This window comes from Siniperca chuatsi, linkage group LG15 (genome assembly GCF_020085105.1).
Source record: "Siniperca chuatsi isolate FFG_IHB_CAS linkage group LG15, ASM2008510v1, whole genome shotgun sequence".
Classification (NCBI taxonomy): Eukaryota; Metazoa; Chordata; class Actinopteri; order Centrarchiformes; family Sinipercidae; genus Siniperca; species Siniperca chuatsi.
In genome coordinates this window covers 5,984,889-6,001,859 of record NC_058056.1, presented here as the reverse complement: position 1 = coordinate 6,001,859, position 16,971 = coordinate 5,984,889, and the positions used below count along the sequence as shown (strand labels likewise).

Here is a 16,971-nt window from a genome sequence, read left to right as displayed (position 1 = left end):
AAAAATATTAAAACTTAATAGTGACTTATTAACAGCTTTAAGCCTGGCTCAAAATCTCCGACATTGCGCAGTCTGAAGAGACGCAATGCATTGTGGGGCAGTTGACTATGTCCAGTAAGCTCACGGTGCATACTTAGAAATTCTTGCTAATCTAGTATACATCCAGGCATTTCTCACGCACAGAAAATCCACATACTATGCAGTTGGAATGCACTACATACTCAATTTCACATCATAGTTAGTATGAATAGTATGTATGAATAGTATAGTGTGATTCTGAACACAGCCCTTGACTCTGGATAAAGTACAGTGGACCTGAGGCTCAAAACACAACGACATTTCACAAAACACAACATTTCTGAAAACACGACATTTCAGATTACGGAAATTGTGGGACAACACTTCTTGTTGTCTTGTGATTGGACAGAACCCAAGTCAATTCAGGGTTTATTCAGTGGATGTGTTTGTCTAGGGTTGGTGCTAGATTGGATCAGCCAGAGGGGCACTCGTCTGCTTACGGTGAATCATGGCAACAACAACTGAGAGGAAGATGAAAAAAATTAATTTTTCTGATAGCAATCGAGGTGCTTATGAGGTGGAGGTTAGAAAGTACATATTGTTTGATGGCCACAGCAGCGGGGTCACAAATAACAGGAAATGCAGCAAGTTTAACAGAATTATATGATTTTCAAAAGGGGCTTCAGATAGAAAGGTAAACATTATATATTGTTGATCATATCATAACACACACCTGTTGGCTAATTCCTGCTGGTAACAGCCGGTTGCCAGAAACCCCAGAGTGGTTAGTAGCCTACTTGTATTTGTGTCAGGATGGTGCGGTTCCATTAGGTTGGTCTGTTTAATGCTGGACCCACTTCAGCACACAGATCCAAGAGCACGGCTCTATGGAATCTAAATCTAAATATTAGCCAATCATCATCATGGGCCAGGAAAGCTTTGTGGTCGCTAAACACTCGCACCCTCCTAAATCTTCCATTCGCATTGGCCTCTGCAGTGCCAGCACATCCATCATGCAGCATTACGCACGAGTGTCACTGCAGTATTTATATGTTTACAGCAATCACCTTGCCAAAATGATCGTGTCAATCAGTGGCATCCACCACCCTGGGATATCATTTGAGGGTGGAAGTTTGACAGGCGAACACATTTTTTATGTGGGTTTTGTTATGCTTGGCCTGCATTATGATTAGGACTGATAATGAGGATGTGGAGTGTAGCGATTGTGCGCAAGCTGTCACTGGCTTTATTTCCAGACTTTGCTAATTTACACAAGCCATATGTGCAGGTGGTGAAGATGTGCTGGGTGAGTCGAGGTGAGAAGGTGGAATGCGCCACCGCGGTGTCTCAGTGTGCTCTGTGTGCCTGACAGCACAGTCGTGTTCACTACAGCTATTTACACAAAAAAACTATATAACAACTAAAATTGTACTTGGTGATATATGCACAGTGTTGGTTGTGGCTCACTACAAGTGCAATGTTTATGATAACGTGGATCTATAATCAACATTTGATATTAAGTTAAATTAAATGTGTGAGAGGCATTATTATACAATCTGGCTTCAATTCATCGCCTCACCATCTGTGTCATCAATTTCCCCTTTCTCCAAAATGTGCATGGGTCAGAGTTTACTTACAGGTGGGCACATTTTCCTGTCAAGTTTGTTTTTATGGCGTTCAGACACCGTTTTGTGCATACGCAACGGTTATAAATGAGACCCCAGGCAAAGCAACATTGAACACACCTGTTGGTGCAGATATCATTAGGCCTTTTTATGGTATACCGGGGCTAGGCCCAAAAGCACGACAAGGACAGCGGGTGTGCAGTTGTAGGTTCCGTTCTCCTGGAACGCGGAGAGGAGGGGTGAGCATTGGCGGCTGGGCAGGAGTAACTAGCCCGCACCCGGCACCGTTCGCGAAGGCGGTTGTCCAGTTTGATTGCTAGGAAGGTATAGCTATAGGAACACTCTAATCCAGAGATCCGGAGAGAAAGAGAAGCTCAAACCTGCCTGCCCCACACGCCACACCTGTCTGCACACAGCGCAAGAGGAGAGACAATAGGCTATGTCAGACGGTGTAGTCCCTCATTCGTCCAGGAGTGTTCTATCGTAGAAAAGGTTTCAGTCGTAGTCATCTGGACACTTTACAATTGGAAACAATTAGGTCAGTTTCAGGTGAAACTAGCTAATCAACAGATACTCAGGTAGAATCCTCCTGAGGGCAGGGCTTATGTTACACAGAGTAGCTTCCCAGAGTTCCCGTCCCATTTTTTCACAATTGAGAATTACTTCCGGATGGGAGCCGAAACGTCTTGATTCTGAAAACAGTGTCCAGATGATTACGACTGAAACCTTTTCTACAATAGGCTATGTCATTAACAACAAGCCTCTTCCACACGTGGCTCACCCGCTGTTGTGAAAACCGAATTGCAGGTGAAAAAAATCAAAACATGAGTAGTGTTTTTTGGGCGACTTTATAAAACAAACTGCTGACAAAGAAAGTCAACAGCCAATATGTGTCTGTCCCTGTATGATACAGCGAGAGAGAAACAGAAAGAGGCGGGCGGGGCAAGCTGGTGTGTGTGTGTGTGCAGTGGAATGCAGTAAGAGACAGAGGTGTAAGTGTGTGTGCGAATCCCAAATTGAAAATCGAATACCTACCCAACAAACAAATATCCAAATATTCGGGTCCAGCCCTAAAATATTCCCTTATGATTTCAATCTCCTCTTCCATCCTTTCAAACTCAAACCCTTTTTACACAGAGATCCTGCAATACTGCCGTAAGGAAGAGCCATCTTTACGCTTTGCTTTTTTCACTGAACAAAACAATGAGAAGTACCCCCTCAACTTAGGCAGAGCTGATCATCATAGTGACGCTATTCCAGCAGTTGGGAACAACACACGGGAGCTTTATTTTGGTCTTGAAAAGCTGCAGCCTTTATTCACTGACAAACTGTAACCTACACTGTACATTTACTGCCAGATCCTATTATTACTAATTTATTAATATTAACACTACAATTACTATTCTACTGTTAAAACAAAAAAAAACAAACATTCTATTCTAACAATTCTAGGTGATATTTGCCTTGTGCCTCCCGATTTGTTGGGTCTCTGTAATTAATATTATAAAGAGTACGGTCTACACCTGCTCTATAGGAAAAGTGCAATGAGATAACTTTTCTATGAATTGGCGCTGAATTGGAAAACGACCCATATTAGCATTTTCTCTTTTTATATATATTATTAAGACTAATAATAACAATTGTAGTAGCAGTTGTCGAACAGGAACACGGGGGCAGCAGGTGGCCCACAATCACAGATCCAGACTCTGCAGCTCTGGAGGCAGAAATACCTCCTGAAAGCGACAGAAGGAGAGAGGAGAGAAACGAGAAAGCACAAAACTACGGGAGAGAGACAGAATAACGGTGCGACAATCCCGTCTTGAACAGGCTGTGTAAAAGTAAAAATGTGTGTTAAAATTTGTGTAAGGACACTGCTGAGAGTAGTACACAATAGAAACAGGAAATGACATTGAACTGTTGCCAGGGACTTGGGTTCTGTCTGATCACAAACAAGAAGTGTTGTCCCACCTTTTCCATAATCTGAAATGTCGTTGTGTTTTCTGAAATGTTGGTGTTTTGTGAAATGTTGCTGTGTTTTGTAAAATGTTGTGTTTTGTGAAATGTCGTGTTTTGTGAAATGTCGTGTTTTCTGAAATGTACTGTAGCCAGGCTGACAGAATCACAGCTCTATTGAGCCATGTATTCCTAAAGTCCTCTTCGTGAACTATTCGAGAAAAAATTCATCATGTCCTGCCCTCAACTGGTACCGATTTATCTTCAAATACAGGAACCCTAGAAATAGCTGTTAAACCTGACATTTATTTAGACTGCTTTTTTCCTGTCGACCTTCGTCAACTAACTTCAACATTCCAACTAGGCTGCTTAAAGACGTTTTACCCTTAGTTAGCACTTCTTTACTGGATATGATAAATCTGTCTTTATTACCAGGCTATGTAGCACAGTATTAAAACAGTTGTAATTAAACCTCTTCTTAAAAAGCCCACTGTTCATCCAGGGGTTTTAGCCAACTATAGACCTATATCTAACCTTCCCTTTCTCTCTAAGATCCTTGAGAAAGCAGTCGCTAGTAAGTTGTGTGACTTTCTAAATAAGAATAGTTTATTTCAGGATTTTCAGTCAGGATTTAGAGTGCATCACAGCACAGAGATAGCACTGGTGAAAATTACAAATGACCTTTTAATTGCATCAGACCATGAACTTGTCTCTGTACTTGTCTTGTTAGATCTTAGCGCTGCATATACCATCACATCCTATTACAGAGACTGGAACATTTAATTGGAAGGAACCGCACTAAGCTGGTTTAAATCCTATCTATCAGCTCAATCTTAGTTGGTACATGTTAACGGTGAGTTCTCCGTGCACGCCAAAGTTAGTCACGGAGTTCCACAAAGTTCTGTGCTTGGACCGATTCTATTCACCTGATATATGTTTCCTTTAGGCAATATTATTAGGAAACACGGCATAAACTTTCATTGTTATGTGGATGATGATGACCCAATTATATCTATCGATTAAGACAGATGAAACTAATCAGTTAACTAAACTTCAAGCATGCCTTAAGGACATAAAAACCTGGATGACTTGCAATTTTCTGATTGTAAACTCTGACAAAACTGAAGTTATTGTACTTGGCCCCAAACACCACCAAGACACATTATCTAAAGATATAGTTACTCTAGATGGCATTGCCCTGGCCTCCAGCACCACCATAAGGAGTTATCTTTGATCAGGATCTATCCTTTAACTCCCACATGAAACAAATTTCAAGGACTGCCTTCTTTAACCTACTTAACATTGAAAAATCAGGCACATCCTGTCTCAAAATGATGCCGAAAAACTAGTCCATACATTTGTTACTTCTAGGATGGATTATTGCAATTCCTTATTATCATGCTGACCGAATAAGTGTCTCAAGACTCTCCGGTTGATCTAGAATGCTGCAGCATGTGTACTGACAAGAACTAGGAAAAGAGATATATAGCTTCTATATTAGCTTCTCTGCACTGGCTCCCTGTAAAATCCAGAACAGAATTTAAAATCCTTCTCCTTACCTACAAAGCTCTTAATGGGCAGGCACCACTGTATCTTAAAGAGCTCATAATACCTTATTACCCCATTAGAACACTGCACTCTCAGAATGCAGGGTTACTTGTGGTTCCTAGAGTCTCCAAAAGTAGAATGGGAGCCAGAGCCTTCAGTTATCAAGCTCCTCTCCTGTGGAATCAGGTCCCAGTTTGGGTTTGGGAGGCAGACACCATCTCCACATTTAAGAGTAGGCTTAAGAGTTTCCTCTTTGATAAAGCTTATAGTTAGGGCTGGCTTGGGTGAGTCCTGAATCATCCTTTAGTTATGCTACTATAGGCCTAGACTGCCGGGAGACTTCCCATGATACACTGAGCTCCATTTTCCTCCTCTCCCTCTGCATCTATATGGATTTTTATCCCATTAATGCATGTTACTAACTCGACATCTTCTCTCTCCCGTAGTTTTGTGCTTTCTCGTTTCTCTCCTCTCTCCTTCTGTCGCTTTCAGGAGGTATTTCTGCCTCCAGAGCTGCAGAGTCTGGATCTGTGATTGTGGGCCACCTGCTGCCCCCGTGTTCCTGTTCGACAACTGCTACTACAATTGTTATTATTAGTCTTAATAATATATATAAAAAGAGAAAATGCTAATATGGGTCGTTTTCCTTTAGTTTGGAGGACTTGTTACCTTGACAGCTAGTTTGAACATGGGAGCAAAGATAACAGACTAACTTAGAAAATAGACTGTTTTTTCTATAACTTATGGAGCCCGGGAGGGGACATGGACAAGTTTTATAACTTGCACGCACGCTTTACTAAAGTGCACGCACGCTTTAGTAAGTCGTGTGACCTCACACGTGCACTCTAAGTAACCGCACGCATGCTTTTCTAAAGTGCACGCGCCTATGTATCTACATATGTTACATTAACCATTAACTAAGAGGACATTACCTAGGAATATGCATGCAAAAACTTCCATTAAACCTCCATGAACTTAATCCACTACAGGTTCTCAGCCAACCCAGCGATTAAAACCACACTGATACAACAAGCTGGGACCAATAAAACGATATCAACACAAACTCATCTTTCATTGCTCATGAACAAAGGCAAATTAAACAAACAGATCAGTGAGATTGGCAAACCTGCAAACCTGTGTAGAGCTACTGAATAAACTCAAACAAGGGATGGAAAGGATTCAACTACTGACTCACCCTGTGTTGGGCATACAGAGTAGAGGCTCACATATTTCTATTTCTATTCTAATTTTCTAAGTTTTATTTAGGGCTGAAAAATGCCTGATGTTATGCTAAGCAACAAATTATACATTTATTAAGAGAATCAATATAATAACCTGAAGTGCTAAGGATATAAGATATACATACAAAATATAAATAGCCTCTAACATGGCTTCACACCATGAATCGAAAACAGCCGTTGTTTATAAGAGCGACTGTGCATTTGGGAGTGCCAGGAACAACTGCTGCAGAGACGAGTGTTTGCCAGATGCTGGGCGGGTCTGCAGTAACCAGTAGGCTGCAGCCACTTCCACTTGGACAAACAACCGGTATGATGGCGTGCAATGGAAATGATTGTAAATACTTCCAAGCATTTTCCTCAACTGCAGAGTGCAAACATTATGCATCTTTTGAAAAACTACATCCAAACAACAGTATATTGTATTTGCAGTATAGAGCCAACTGCATGTGCACTCCATCCTGCAGAAAGCAAAGTGCAGTGGAAGTAATAAAATTCATACAGTATATCATTGTTACAATCACATAGAGAGACAGTTGTGATGTTACCACAAGTACAAGAAGATGACATTGTTACACTGGCAGCTCATAACGCTGACATGTTGACTTTGGAAGGGGAGGCGGAAACCCATATATAGTGGCATCTTCCATTTTCTCTCTTTCTTTTCCCATGTTCTACTTCATACTTGCTTTTACTTATTCTTATTGGTATGGAAGACAATTTCTGTCAGGACAAGAAAAATAATCATGATAATAATGACACATGATGAGAATACTCATAGTAAGTTAAAATTAGGAGATACTAAGTCAAATCGCACACTATATTTTACAAGATTTATAGACAATATCTAATACTTTTGACTTAGTAATTCTAATAATTTTGACTTTATAGGATTTTTGATGCAATAATCTGACGTGTTGACGCCAAGCTTTTGCATTTTCTCTATATGCTCACACTGCAAAAATTGTTTCTACAGAGTGTAATACGATACTTTCTCACAAATTAATAAAAACACCAGATTTATTCTTTTCTGTTTCATGCAAAAATAAAAATGCAAAGTGACAAGAAGAGCAGAACTTTGAGGCACAGAAGTTCAAAACAGTAGGGCAGATAAGACTGTATGTCTTTCCAAAGCTGTCTCCTGTGCTCAGTGTGTTGCAATAAGGATGATGAACTCCCAGTATTCTTCAAATTCCTTTAACAATGCGAACTTTCTTTACCATGGAAAAACCCACAGTGCATACCTCTGGACCTTGCTAAAAAAACAATCCTTTTACAATTCCGGAGGTGTGTTTGTATGAGAACTGTGTGGCTCTGCATGAAAGCGTGCTTGCGTGTACAGTATGTTGTACAGTTGTGTGAAAAAGTGTTTTCCCCCTTCCTGATTTTTTTTTTTGCACACTTAAATGTTTCAGATCATCAAATGAATTTAAATATTAGTAAAAGATAACAAGTAAACACAAATTGCAGTTTTTAAATGAAGGTTGTTATTATTAAGAGAAAACAAAATCCAAACCTACATGGCCCTGTGTGAAAAAGTGATTGCTCCACCTGTTAAAACATAACTTAATTGTGGTTTATTACACCTGAGTTCAATTTCTTTAGCCACACAGCCACAGCTTTGTTGAAAATAAAAGTGTGCAAAATTACCACTCCATCCCTAATTACAAACATTCTCCAGTCAATATTATATTTTAGGCCCTAAATCACTTTGGTTTATCCATTCAGTATAACATTATCAACCCACATGCTACATCAAAGCAAGAAACATAGCTGGAAAAATAGCTCTACTTTGTCCACACAGTAGTAACACATTATCTAATTAGCTTGTAAGAAGCTGGCTCAGTTTCAGCAGTAGAAGTGGTGTTAACTGTTATTGTATTTCTGGTTGTACTAGTAGTAAATGCTGTGGTAGCTGTTAAAATCCATGTATTATTATTTAAATCTAGCTTTGTCATTGGTTTTAAATGAAGACTATTTCAACTTATCAGGTGACATTCATTTGTTCCATTTGGACCTGGTTATAGCAGAATGTACATAATTGCATTTACAATACATGGACACAAAAAGCAGATAACTGATCTGCATGTACTGCGTTAGTCTAATTATTTCCAAACCCCAGTTAATCTAGCCTCAAGTAGCCAGAGTAAAGCTTGCCTGAACAGTTTTTGGTATGACGTTGATAAGTGGCCAAATCAGCCGCCAAACTACAATAACTGACTTCCTGTTGTTTTTAGAACACCGACATGCACCTGTCCCTCTTACCTCACCTGATGGTGGCACTACATAAAAAGTCAGGGGATCAACAAAGTAATTAATGTTCATCTGTCAACTTTAATCAAGTAGAAGGAAGAAGACTTATAAGGGCGGAGGATCTTTTTTAACTGCACCTGTCAATCACTACGGAGGGTGGCACAAGGACCATTCCTCAGAAACATTTGGTTTATTAAGCCAGAACAAATGTTACCTAAATAGTCAATAAGTGGTTACATCACAACAGATCATGTATTACCGAACATCATAAGACTGAACAGCAGATTAGGTCACACACAAGACAAAAAAAAAGCTTCTTATTAACAGTTTCTGCAAAAAAAACTACTACTTCTCAACTTCAGGAATAAATAATCCTTCTCAACAGTAAAAACATAAAACACAGCATTTCACAACCCTCTCCCTGGAGCAACAACCTTCACATGTGAGTGAATTCATTTGTTTTCTCTCCCAACCCTCCCTACAGCACACGCCTTCTTAACCTTGTCTGCACGTCCTTCTTCTCCCATTCGGCAAAATCTGTCTAGGTCAGACCTAATCTAGACAGCACACAACAGGGCAGTATTCAATACTAGATATGATTACCCTTAACAAATGTAAACATCTGTAACTTTGGCTGGTTGGTTGAACATGTGACAAAAGCTCAAGTTTAAAAAGCTTTTGTCACATGTTCCTTGTCCCTTCCTTTTTAAGGAAGGCAATACCTGTTTAAGACCCCTTAAGGTTTGGCAGTGTTGTTCAAGTAGTTGCCATATACTGCAACAGCAGTGAGTCAATCAGCAGTGAATCATTACTTATCATCTGATCGGCTAGAAAGTGCCACTAGTCAAAAGCTTTGCTGGCTAAGTGCATTCCTGCAGAGAGAACCCCTTGACAAGAAAGAGCAAAAACAGGTAGCGTGATGCACTGGATCACAACCAAAGGAAAGGTAGATCTGTTGAGACGTGAAACAAACGGCAAATGACTAAACGCATTTTCTTCGTGATCCAGTGTGTGTCTGTACTGGCTTTGTCTACCACACTAAAGTAATGTCTTGCCAACCACTTGAACTTCTCACGGAAAACTAGAAGAGCCCTGCTCATCCTCTCTTTCCCATTCTGTGTGTTACACTCCATGATTCTCACTAATATGCAGAGAAGGGTAATCCTGTACAGTGCAATAGCATCTCCTTTGATGTGCTGTTATCTGTTAATGGTAGAAGATCATTCTGCAGCTGTTAGTGAAAGATAATTATCAACTATAATTGTACCTAGTGTGCATTTCTATTAATCAAAGTGCTAGTGCTGTCAGAGAGTGATGCTTGTTTGGTCTACATGTAACATACCTGTCAGTGGAAATGCATTGTGATTGTTCAGTTTAATCTTTTAACTTTTTTTTGTTGGAGCAACTAAGGCATGAATGCTTCCTTTTAAACTATCATTTGCTTCTCTTCCATTTTAGAGAACTTCCAGATTGTTGCACCGAAAAGCGAGGAGTCAAGTTTGGGTTTCAGTTACATCTCTGATTCTCACGGCTTTAACATTATCACCATTAATCTTGCTGTTATTTAGCATTTCAATAGTATTGACTGATGAATTTGCGATTGCATTAGCTTATACAAGTATTCCCATCAGAAAATCAGTAGTTAAGCTCTCAGCATGGTCCATGTGGCGACCAGCGTGCAATCTCTTCTGTGGGTGTGTGCGCACTGTCCGCAACAATTAATGTGTACATACTCGCATGGCCGCGCTCTCGTCTGTGCAGGAGTTGCCATTGCTCTCCGGAGCTGAATCAACAGCAAGCGCACGGGATCGCTGCTATAGAAGAAGAAACAAACGTGACGGTTATTTGTTCTTCTTTTACAGTGGCTGTATGTCACCAGCTGTACAGCATGTGCGCTGTTTTCTATGGAAAATGTATAATAATCAAATTCATGTTCAGTACAACACAATAAAATGTGTTTTACTATAATGTGCTACATCAGACCAAACCCTTCACACACATTACTTTTTAATTACAATTTGATTCAAATCATTTGTTTGGACAATAGAATTTTGTGAAACGATACAATCACATTGTCATGATACTGTAAGACAGTAAATGGGAGTATTGTGGGGCATGTTCACTGTAACAGTGACTTAGGCTGCTTGCTGTAGAAGAAAGAGTAGAAGGCTGACACGCTGTGTGTAAGTTGAGAAGAATGCTATATAAAGTTCCATAAAAGCTTATCTTCGCCTCTCGTGGTATTCTTGGAGTTGTTTAACAGAAGACGAGTGAAACGAGAGCTAAGACACATTGTTATTATTACCTGAAGTAATTACTAGAACTAGTTTGGCCTTACAATACGATACCACTTTAAAGTCAATATACAATAATATTTAATTATTACCCTGCACTAGCACATGTTTTCACTACTTTAACGGAAATAAATATGCTGCAAGAACAATTCATTTACCTCACTTTCTCATTACCTACTCATTTGCCATTAACTTTGTGTACTTAAAGCAACAGTGCGACATTCATTTTCAAGGCTGAGTCTGTTTTTTCAGCTTGCTGGTACAGCAAACACACAATCTATGGAGTACGGAACTGTTTGTTGAAGAAAAGCAGCGATGCAGTGTCTCCTCCTATGGAGACCTGTCTCGTCTTTGTTTGCATGTGTATGAGCAGGTGTGTATATACAGTATATCACTGAGCCACAGCTCAGGTCAACCAGCCAACGGCTTCTTAGACCATGTTATGCACACAAACACTTTCAAAGACAGTCAGAGCCTCTAAATCCGACAACACGCTGTCGTGATGTTTGTAGGTTTGGTCTCTCAGCAAACCCAATCAACAGCCCAGCACTGAATCCTTTGTCAGCTCTGTCTTAAATGTTACTTTGATAAGAAGTTTTGCTTATAAGTAAGCAGTGAATTTAGCTATATTAATATCACATCATAATAACCTTATCATCACACAGCTGATAAATAGTTGGTTTGGATTATGTTCTCATTACAGAAATATTCAAGGACAAACACTTTCATTTTCATGCGTCTGATTGCTGCTACTGTATGTACCCATGTTTAAATGGCATAATTTCACCATAATGAGAGAAGAAGAATTGCTTGGACCAACGATTAGGGCTGGGTTTGCAACCTCAATACTTTTTTTTTGCATCAAACTCATTGGGATCGTTTTATGTAAGCTAACTTGAGGTCAGGGACGCTGTGGCACTAAAAACTGAGTCAGAAGCCTGCTGTGACTGAATGAGTGTAACACAGAATTTTTATAATGACATTGACAAAGAAAACATATTTAATGTCACTTCATGGTAGATACCCCCATGGATACACATGGATTTGACCTCTGGACCATTTGTGCAGTCCATGTTTACAAACCCCAAACAGCCTACGTACCAACTGCACAGACATTAGCTGTAAGCTTGCTAGAAACCTACACATTCCAGTTTTTTTCTGGTATTTCTCTCCAGTCTCCGTTCCTTTGATCATATCTGTACCTTTATTAAACAGATTCAGAAAGCCCTGGGATGAGTATGATTTTTTCCGCTCAAGTTGAAACACCTTCTAGTCGCGCAGTGTGCCAAGGCTGTAGGAAGAGCAGTGCTCACAATGACAATGCTAACATACTGATGTTTAACAGGTATAATGTTTACCATATTCACCACCGTAGTTTAGCATGTTAGCATTCTAACACTGGTTAATTACAGTGGAAGAAGACTAAAGCTGTTGAGGCAGATGGGAATGTCATTAGTTTTGCAGGTATTTAATCATAAACCAAGTACTGGACAAATTCAGAATTTGACTTGATCACCAAGGTGGCTGTTTGACTGCACCTGTAAGTTGCTCTACGTCCTTCCAGATCCATATTCTTCATATATGCTTACAATCTATCTAGAATATTGTCATCTTGATTTTCTATATTGTAATTTTACTATTGTTATTTTGGTCTACTCTGTAATCACATCTATTGCATGTCCTTCTGTCCTGGAAGAGGGATCCCTCCTCTGCTGCTCTTCCTGAGGTTTCTTCCTTTTTTCCCCCCATTAAAGGGTTTTTTGGGACATTTTTCCTTATCTGAATCGAGGGTCTAAGGATAGATGGTGTCATATGCTGTACAAATTGTAAAGCCCCTTGAGGCTAATTTGTGATTTTGGGCTGTATAAACAAAACTGACTTGAATGGATTACAATTCATCCTGAGGGGATAATGTATGTGTGTACAAAATGTCATGGAAATGTATCCAATAGTTGTCAAGATATTTCACTCAAAACCACAAACGTGAACCTCATGGTGGCGCTAGAGGATCACCAAAGTCAGTAGGATTCATCCGCTGGGGACAATGAATGTCTGTACAAGTTTTTATGGCAATCCACCAGAAGTGGTGGACCAACCGACTGACCAACAGACCAACATTACCATCCCTAGTGCCATGCCGCTAGCATGGTAAAAAAGGGATTTGTAAACAAACATATTTATATTCCTTAGTAGAATTGAGTATTGACAAACAGTGTTTTGGTTTCAGTACCACAACTACTACTGGAACTAACAGCCAGCCCTGCTGTGCAGGTTTGTTTCATGAATAATAGTGTTAAGACTGCTTTTCCTGGATACTTGCCAATATCAACCTCTTGTGACATGTCAGGGCCTTCAGAGACATAGATATGACAGAAAGCACGATATGTATCAGAATAATCTTAACAGGCATGAATTAAGCTTGATCAAAAAAAAAAAAATAACAAGATAATCTCCAAGTAATCTTAGCCATCTTTTTAAAACTAGGTATTATACACATCTATTGTCCCACATGAACCTGAGTCATGATCACCATATTGTGTTTAAATCTATCAAATAGCAAGGTATGAGTGATTGCATTAAGGCAGATTTACTTGTTTATTCCTGCATTGCTATGGGACCACAGGTGTTGTGCACAAAAATGTTGACTTGTTCATTTTGGTTTTCAGACTCCACACCCTCACCTAAGGGTTTGTGTAGAAATTGTGAGGGCAGGAATCCACAGCCTCTGCTGAAGGGTGTGACAGGTTTATCTAGTCTGCTAGATTAGATTATTTTGGAACACTGCATGAGTGTTCAGCTACTGTAGTTTCAAATACTTTGATTAAAGCTATCCAGTGAAATGGATTAGCTTTTTTACCGACCCTACACACGTTTTTAATATGGTTGCTGTGACATGTTGAGAGGCCCAAGCACACCTTAGAACTCAAACAAACAGTCCACAAACACAAACTCTGAACTTTTTCTAATCCCTCAGTATTATCAGTTTGAACAGACTGTACTGTCCCTGTTCCCTCAGTAAGTTTTCTCATTCTTTTGCAAAACCAGTCATTTCACTGATAAGCTATACCGTGTTGTATCTGTTTCTGTACCATCGGTACAGAATATAGGGCATATGCATGAATGGTCCAGGTGTGAATGTTTGCTCAAATCAACTATTAAGGGAATGATAAAAACTGAAATCTATCAAAGTTAACACATCTCTCATGTTTGTGAACAGTTTAAAAGTCAGTTAGTTAGTTAGTAATAGGCAGGTAGTTAGTTCTTAGCTCTTCAAACTAACAAAGCCGGGTAAACAGAGCACAACTGCAGAATGATGTCTGCTGGAGTCAGAGATACTCTCCAGAGATTGAAAACACCTTCACAGAGTTGTTTTTCCGAACAAACTATATTGGCTTTGTTCATCGCAGTATCTATTTTATGTGTTTGTAATACTTTTTGGGTGATAAAGGAGTTGTATGGCACAAAAACATAAGGTATATCTCGTTTTGGCTACACTAGAGTGGATGATATAAAAACAATCCAGAATCATGGAATGTGTTTTTACATTTTTTTCCGCCTATATTTGTTTACATTTGGGCAAACTGGCACTAATGAAAGTATGCTGAATTAGCTATTAGCAGTTCCTGTTTGCAATGTATCCACGGATGTACAGACAACTATCACTGGATTACTTTGATCCTGGAGAAAACTTAAAAATGTGATGATTCTCAGGTTGAAGTTCTGGAGTTATGAGGAGCATCTTTTTTTCTATGATTTCCAAGCACATTTATGAACATTTATTCGCGTTGGACATCAGAGATAATGATATCTTCATCTGAGTGAAAGTCACACTGAATCTAAAAATATGTGTGCTCACATTGGACTGAGTTATGACTTTGGGAAGAGTATGTGTATATGAGTAATCAGGGGCTAAGGGTTTTAAAGTACCTTAACTGCCTCCATGAGCTGTGTGTCACAGACACTGCTGTAGCTCCAACTGTTGACCATGTTGGTGTGCGAGCAAAGCTAGAATAACTAACTTACTGTTATCAGAACACCGCCATGCACCTGTCACTTTCACCTCATGCAGTAGCTTTGCCTCACATCTCTCCCTCTTTCTCTACGAAGAGACGTCATGTTGCACTCCCCATGTAATGGAAATGTGCTTGCCTGCAGATGTTTGGGAAGCAAAAGCAGTTAATCACAGCAGGTTGGAAACAAACTGCCTGTGACTGATGAATTTATCTCTGAACAGAGACCATTAGCTTCTTGCACCAACTCACAACACAAAGCAACAGTATTACAATAATGCACCCAATTAGGCTGAGTGGGGAAGGCATGATCATTGTTATATAATTAATTGCGCACTCCTACATCATATGAGTCAAACGTTTATGTTTTTTCCCTTGTCAATAAACAAGTGACAGTGCCATTCATCTCTCTCACCTGTGTGGCCAGTGTCACATGTGTGCATGTGTCATCCCCGCTCTCTCTTCTGTATTAGTCATATTTACTCAGAACAAGACCAGCTGACACAACTTAACTGAGCCATATATAATTGCACTGAATGGGGAAATGCATCATACCTGCACAGCAGGTTTTTCATTTCAACATTAAATGTTATGCAATGCTTGTCTTTCTCATATAAAAACAGCATCTGTATGTACGTTAGCCTGACAACATGTGACAATAACACCTGAGTCAGAGGCAATAAATTGGTCTGAACACAGAGCAATATGGATCTAAATACACATTTGAAGAAGGAGAACTGGAAATATCTGGGATAAATAAAAGTACTGGAAGTTCCTCTGTCATTATTGTGACCACTTGAGGTTAACCAGTTCTAAAATCTTTCATTTATCCAGGGAAGAGTGACTCAGCACGGATATTTACTGCTTCAGAGTCACACAGTTCCCCTCGTTCCCATCAAGGAGCTGCCACGGTCTTGCCATGTTGGCCAATGAGCAAGCGGTCTTGTGCCTTGCTCTCGGGCACCTAAACAGAATGGAGTCACTCCGCTTTTCACGTTCACTTTCCACAAGTTCCCACAGAGTTTAGACGTATATATAAAATGAAATATGAACTCCATAAAGAGAAGCCACACAACAGCATCTGTGTTGTGCGTGACAGATCAGCTGCACTCCCTCCTCACTGTTTACCTCTCTCGGCATTTCTCAAACTTGACACCAACAAAAGCGATGCATGACTAAACTAGCTCAGCCACAGCTCTATGCCACAGTGGTTAGTTTTCAAAAAGCACCGGGGAAACAATCGCTTCGTAAGATGTTTCTCACAAAGATTGTGAAATATGGTGCACTGGTTTCTATAAGGGGTCTATGGACTGCCAGGGGCCCCGTTAGCTTCACTGTTACTTCGCTAACATTTACATATAAGAAAATGTATGAGTTTGTTTTCATTTGGTGTTTTGCACTGGTGTCACTCAGCCTCCACAGTAAACAATGATTTAATACAATTATATAGATAATATTTAACAACAAAGATATTTTCTGATAAGAGCGCTTAAGACCATTATTTTTACTAAATGGGGGCTTGTGGCCTATATCTGTGGTTACAATGGTAATAAAGCACATGAGGGTTAAATGGCCTAGCAAAAGTTTGTAATATGTATCTTCAACTCAAACGACTACCAATCGCCTCAAAAAGCGGAAAACAATAATTTCATGAACTTGTTTTCATCTTACAGGTGGCTGTTGAAGCTGTCCAGTTCATCAGTGTCAGGGAAGAACACCTCTCCTCCTCCTCCTCCTCCTTCTTTGCGCTTGGATTTCTTCCGTTTCAGCTTGAACGACAACAGCCGCCTTCCCTTCTTTTCTTTCGGGGAAATGGGTAAAACATCACCGGCCACTGTGGCGTTGTCTCCCGGGCTGAAGGGACCGGGGCTCGCCTTGTCTCTGGGGCTGGTCGCTGCTTCATCTTTGAGGGAGCCCGACCGTTTCAGCTCCTTGCTTTCTTTATCGGGTGATTTTAATTTAAACAAGCCCTTTACTTTCAGTGTGCTGGACTTACTCATGGTGTCTGACAAAGGAGTCCTTGTTAAGAAAG

At 40.0% G+C, this 16,971-nt stretch overlaps 1 protein-coding gene across 1 annotated transcript in view; it reads right to left on the bottom strand.

The window, feature by feature from the left end:
• The window catches only part of crybg1a (crystallin beta-gamma domain containing 1a), a 46,832-nt gene extending 29,891 nt beyond the window's left edge, over positions 1 to 16,941 (bottom strand). The window contains exon 1 of the mRNA XM_044165623.1: positions 16,611 to 16,941. Coding sequence (XP_044021558.1) covers positions 16,611 to 16,939 — 329 coding nt within the window. The 5' untranslated portion in view covers positions 16,940 to 16,941. The remainder of the gene's footprint in view (positions 1 to 16,610) is intronic.
• Positions 16,942 to 16,971: the final 30 nt, after the last annotated feature.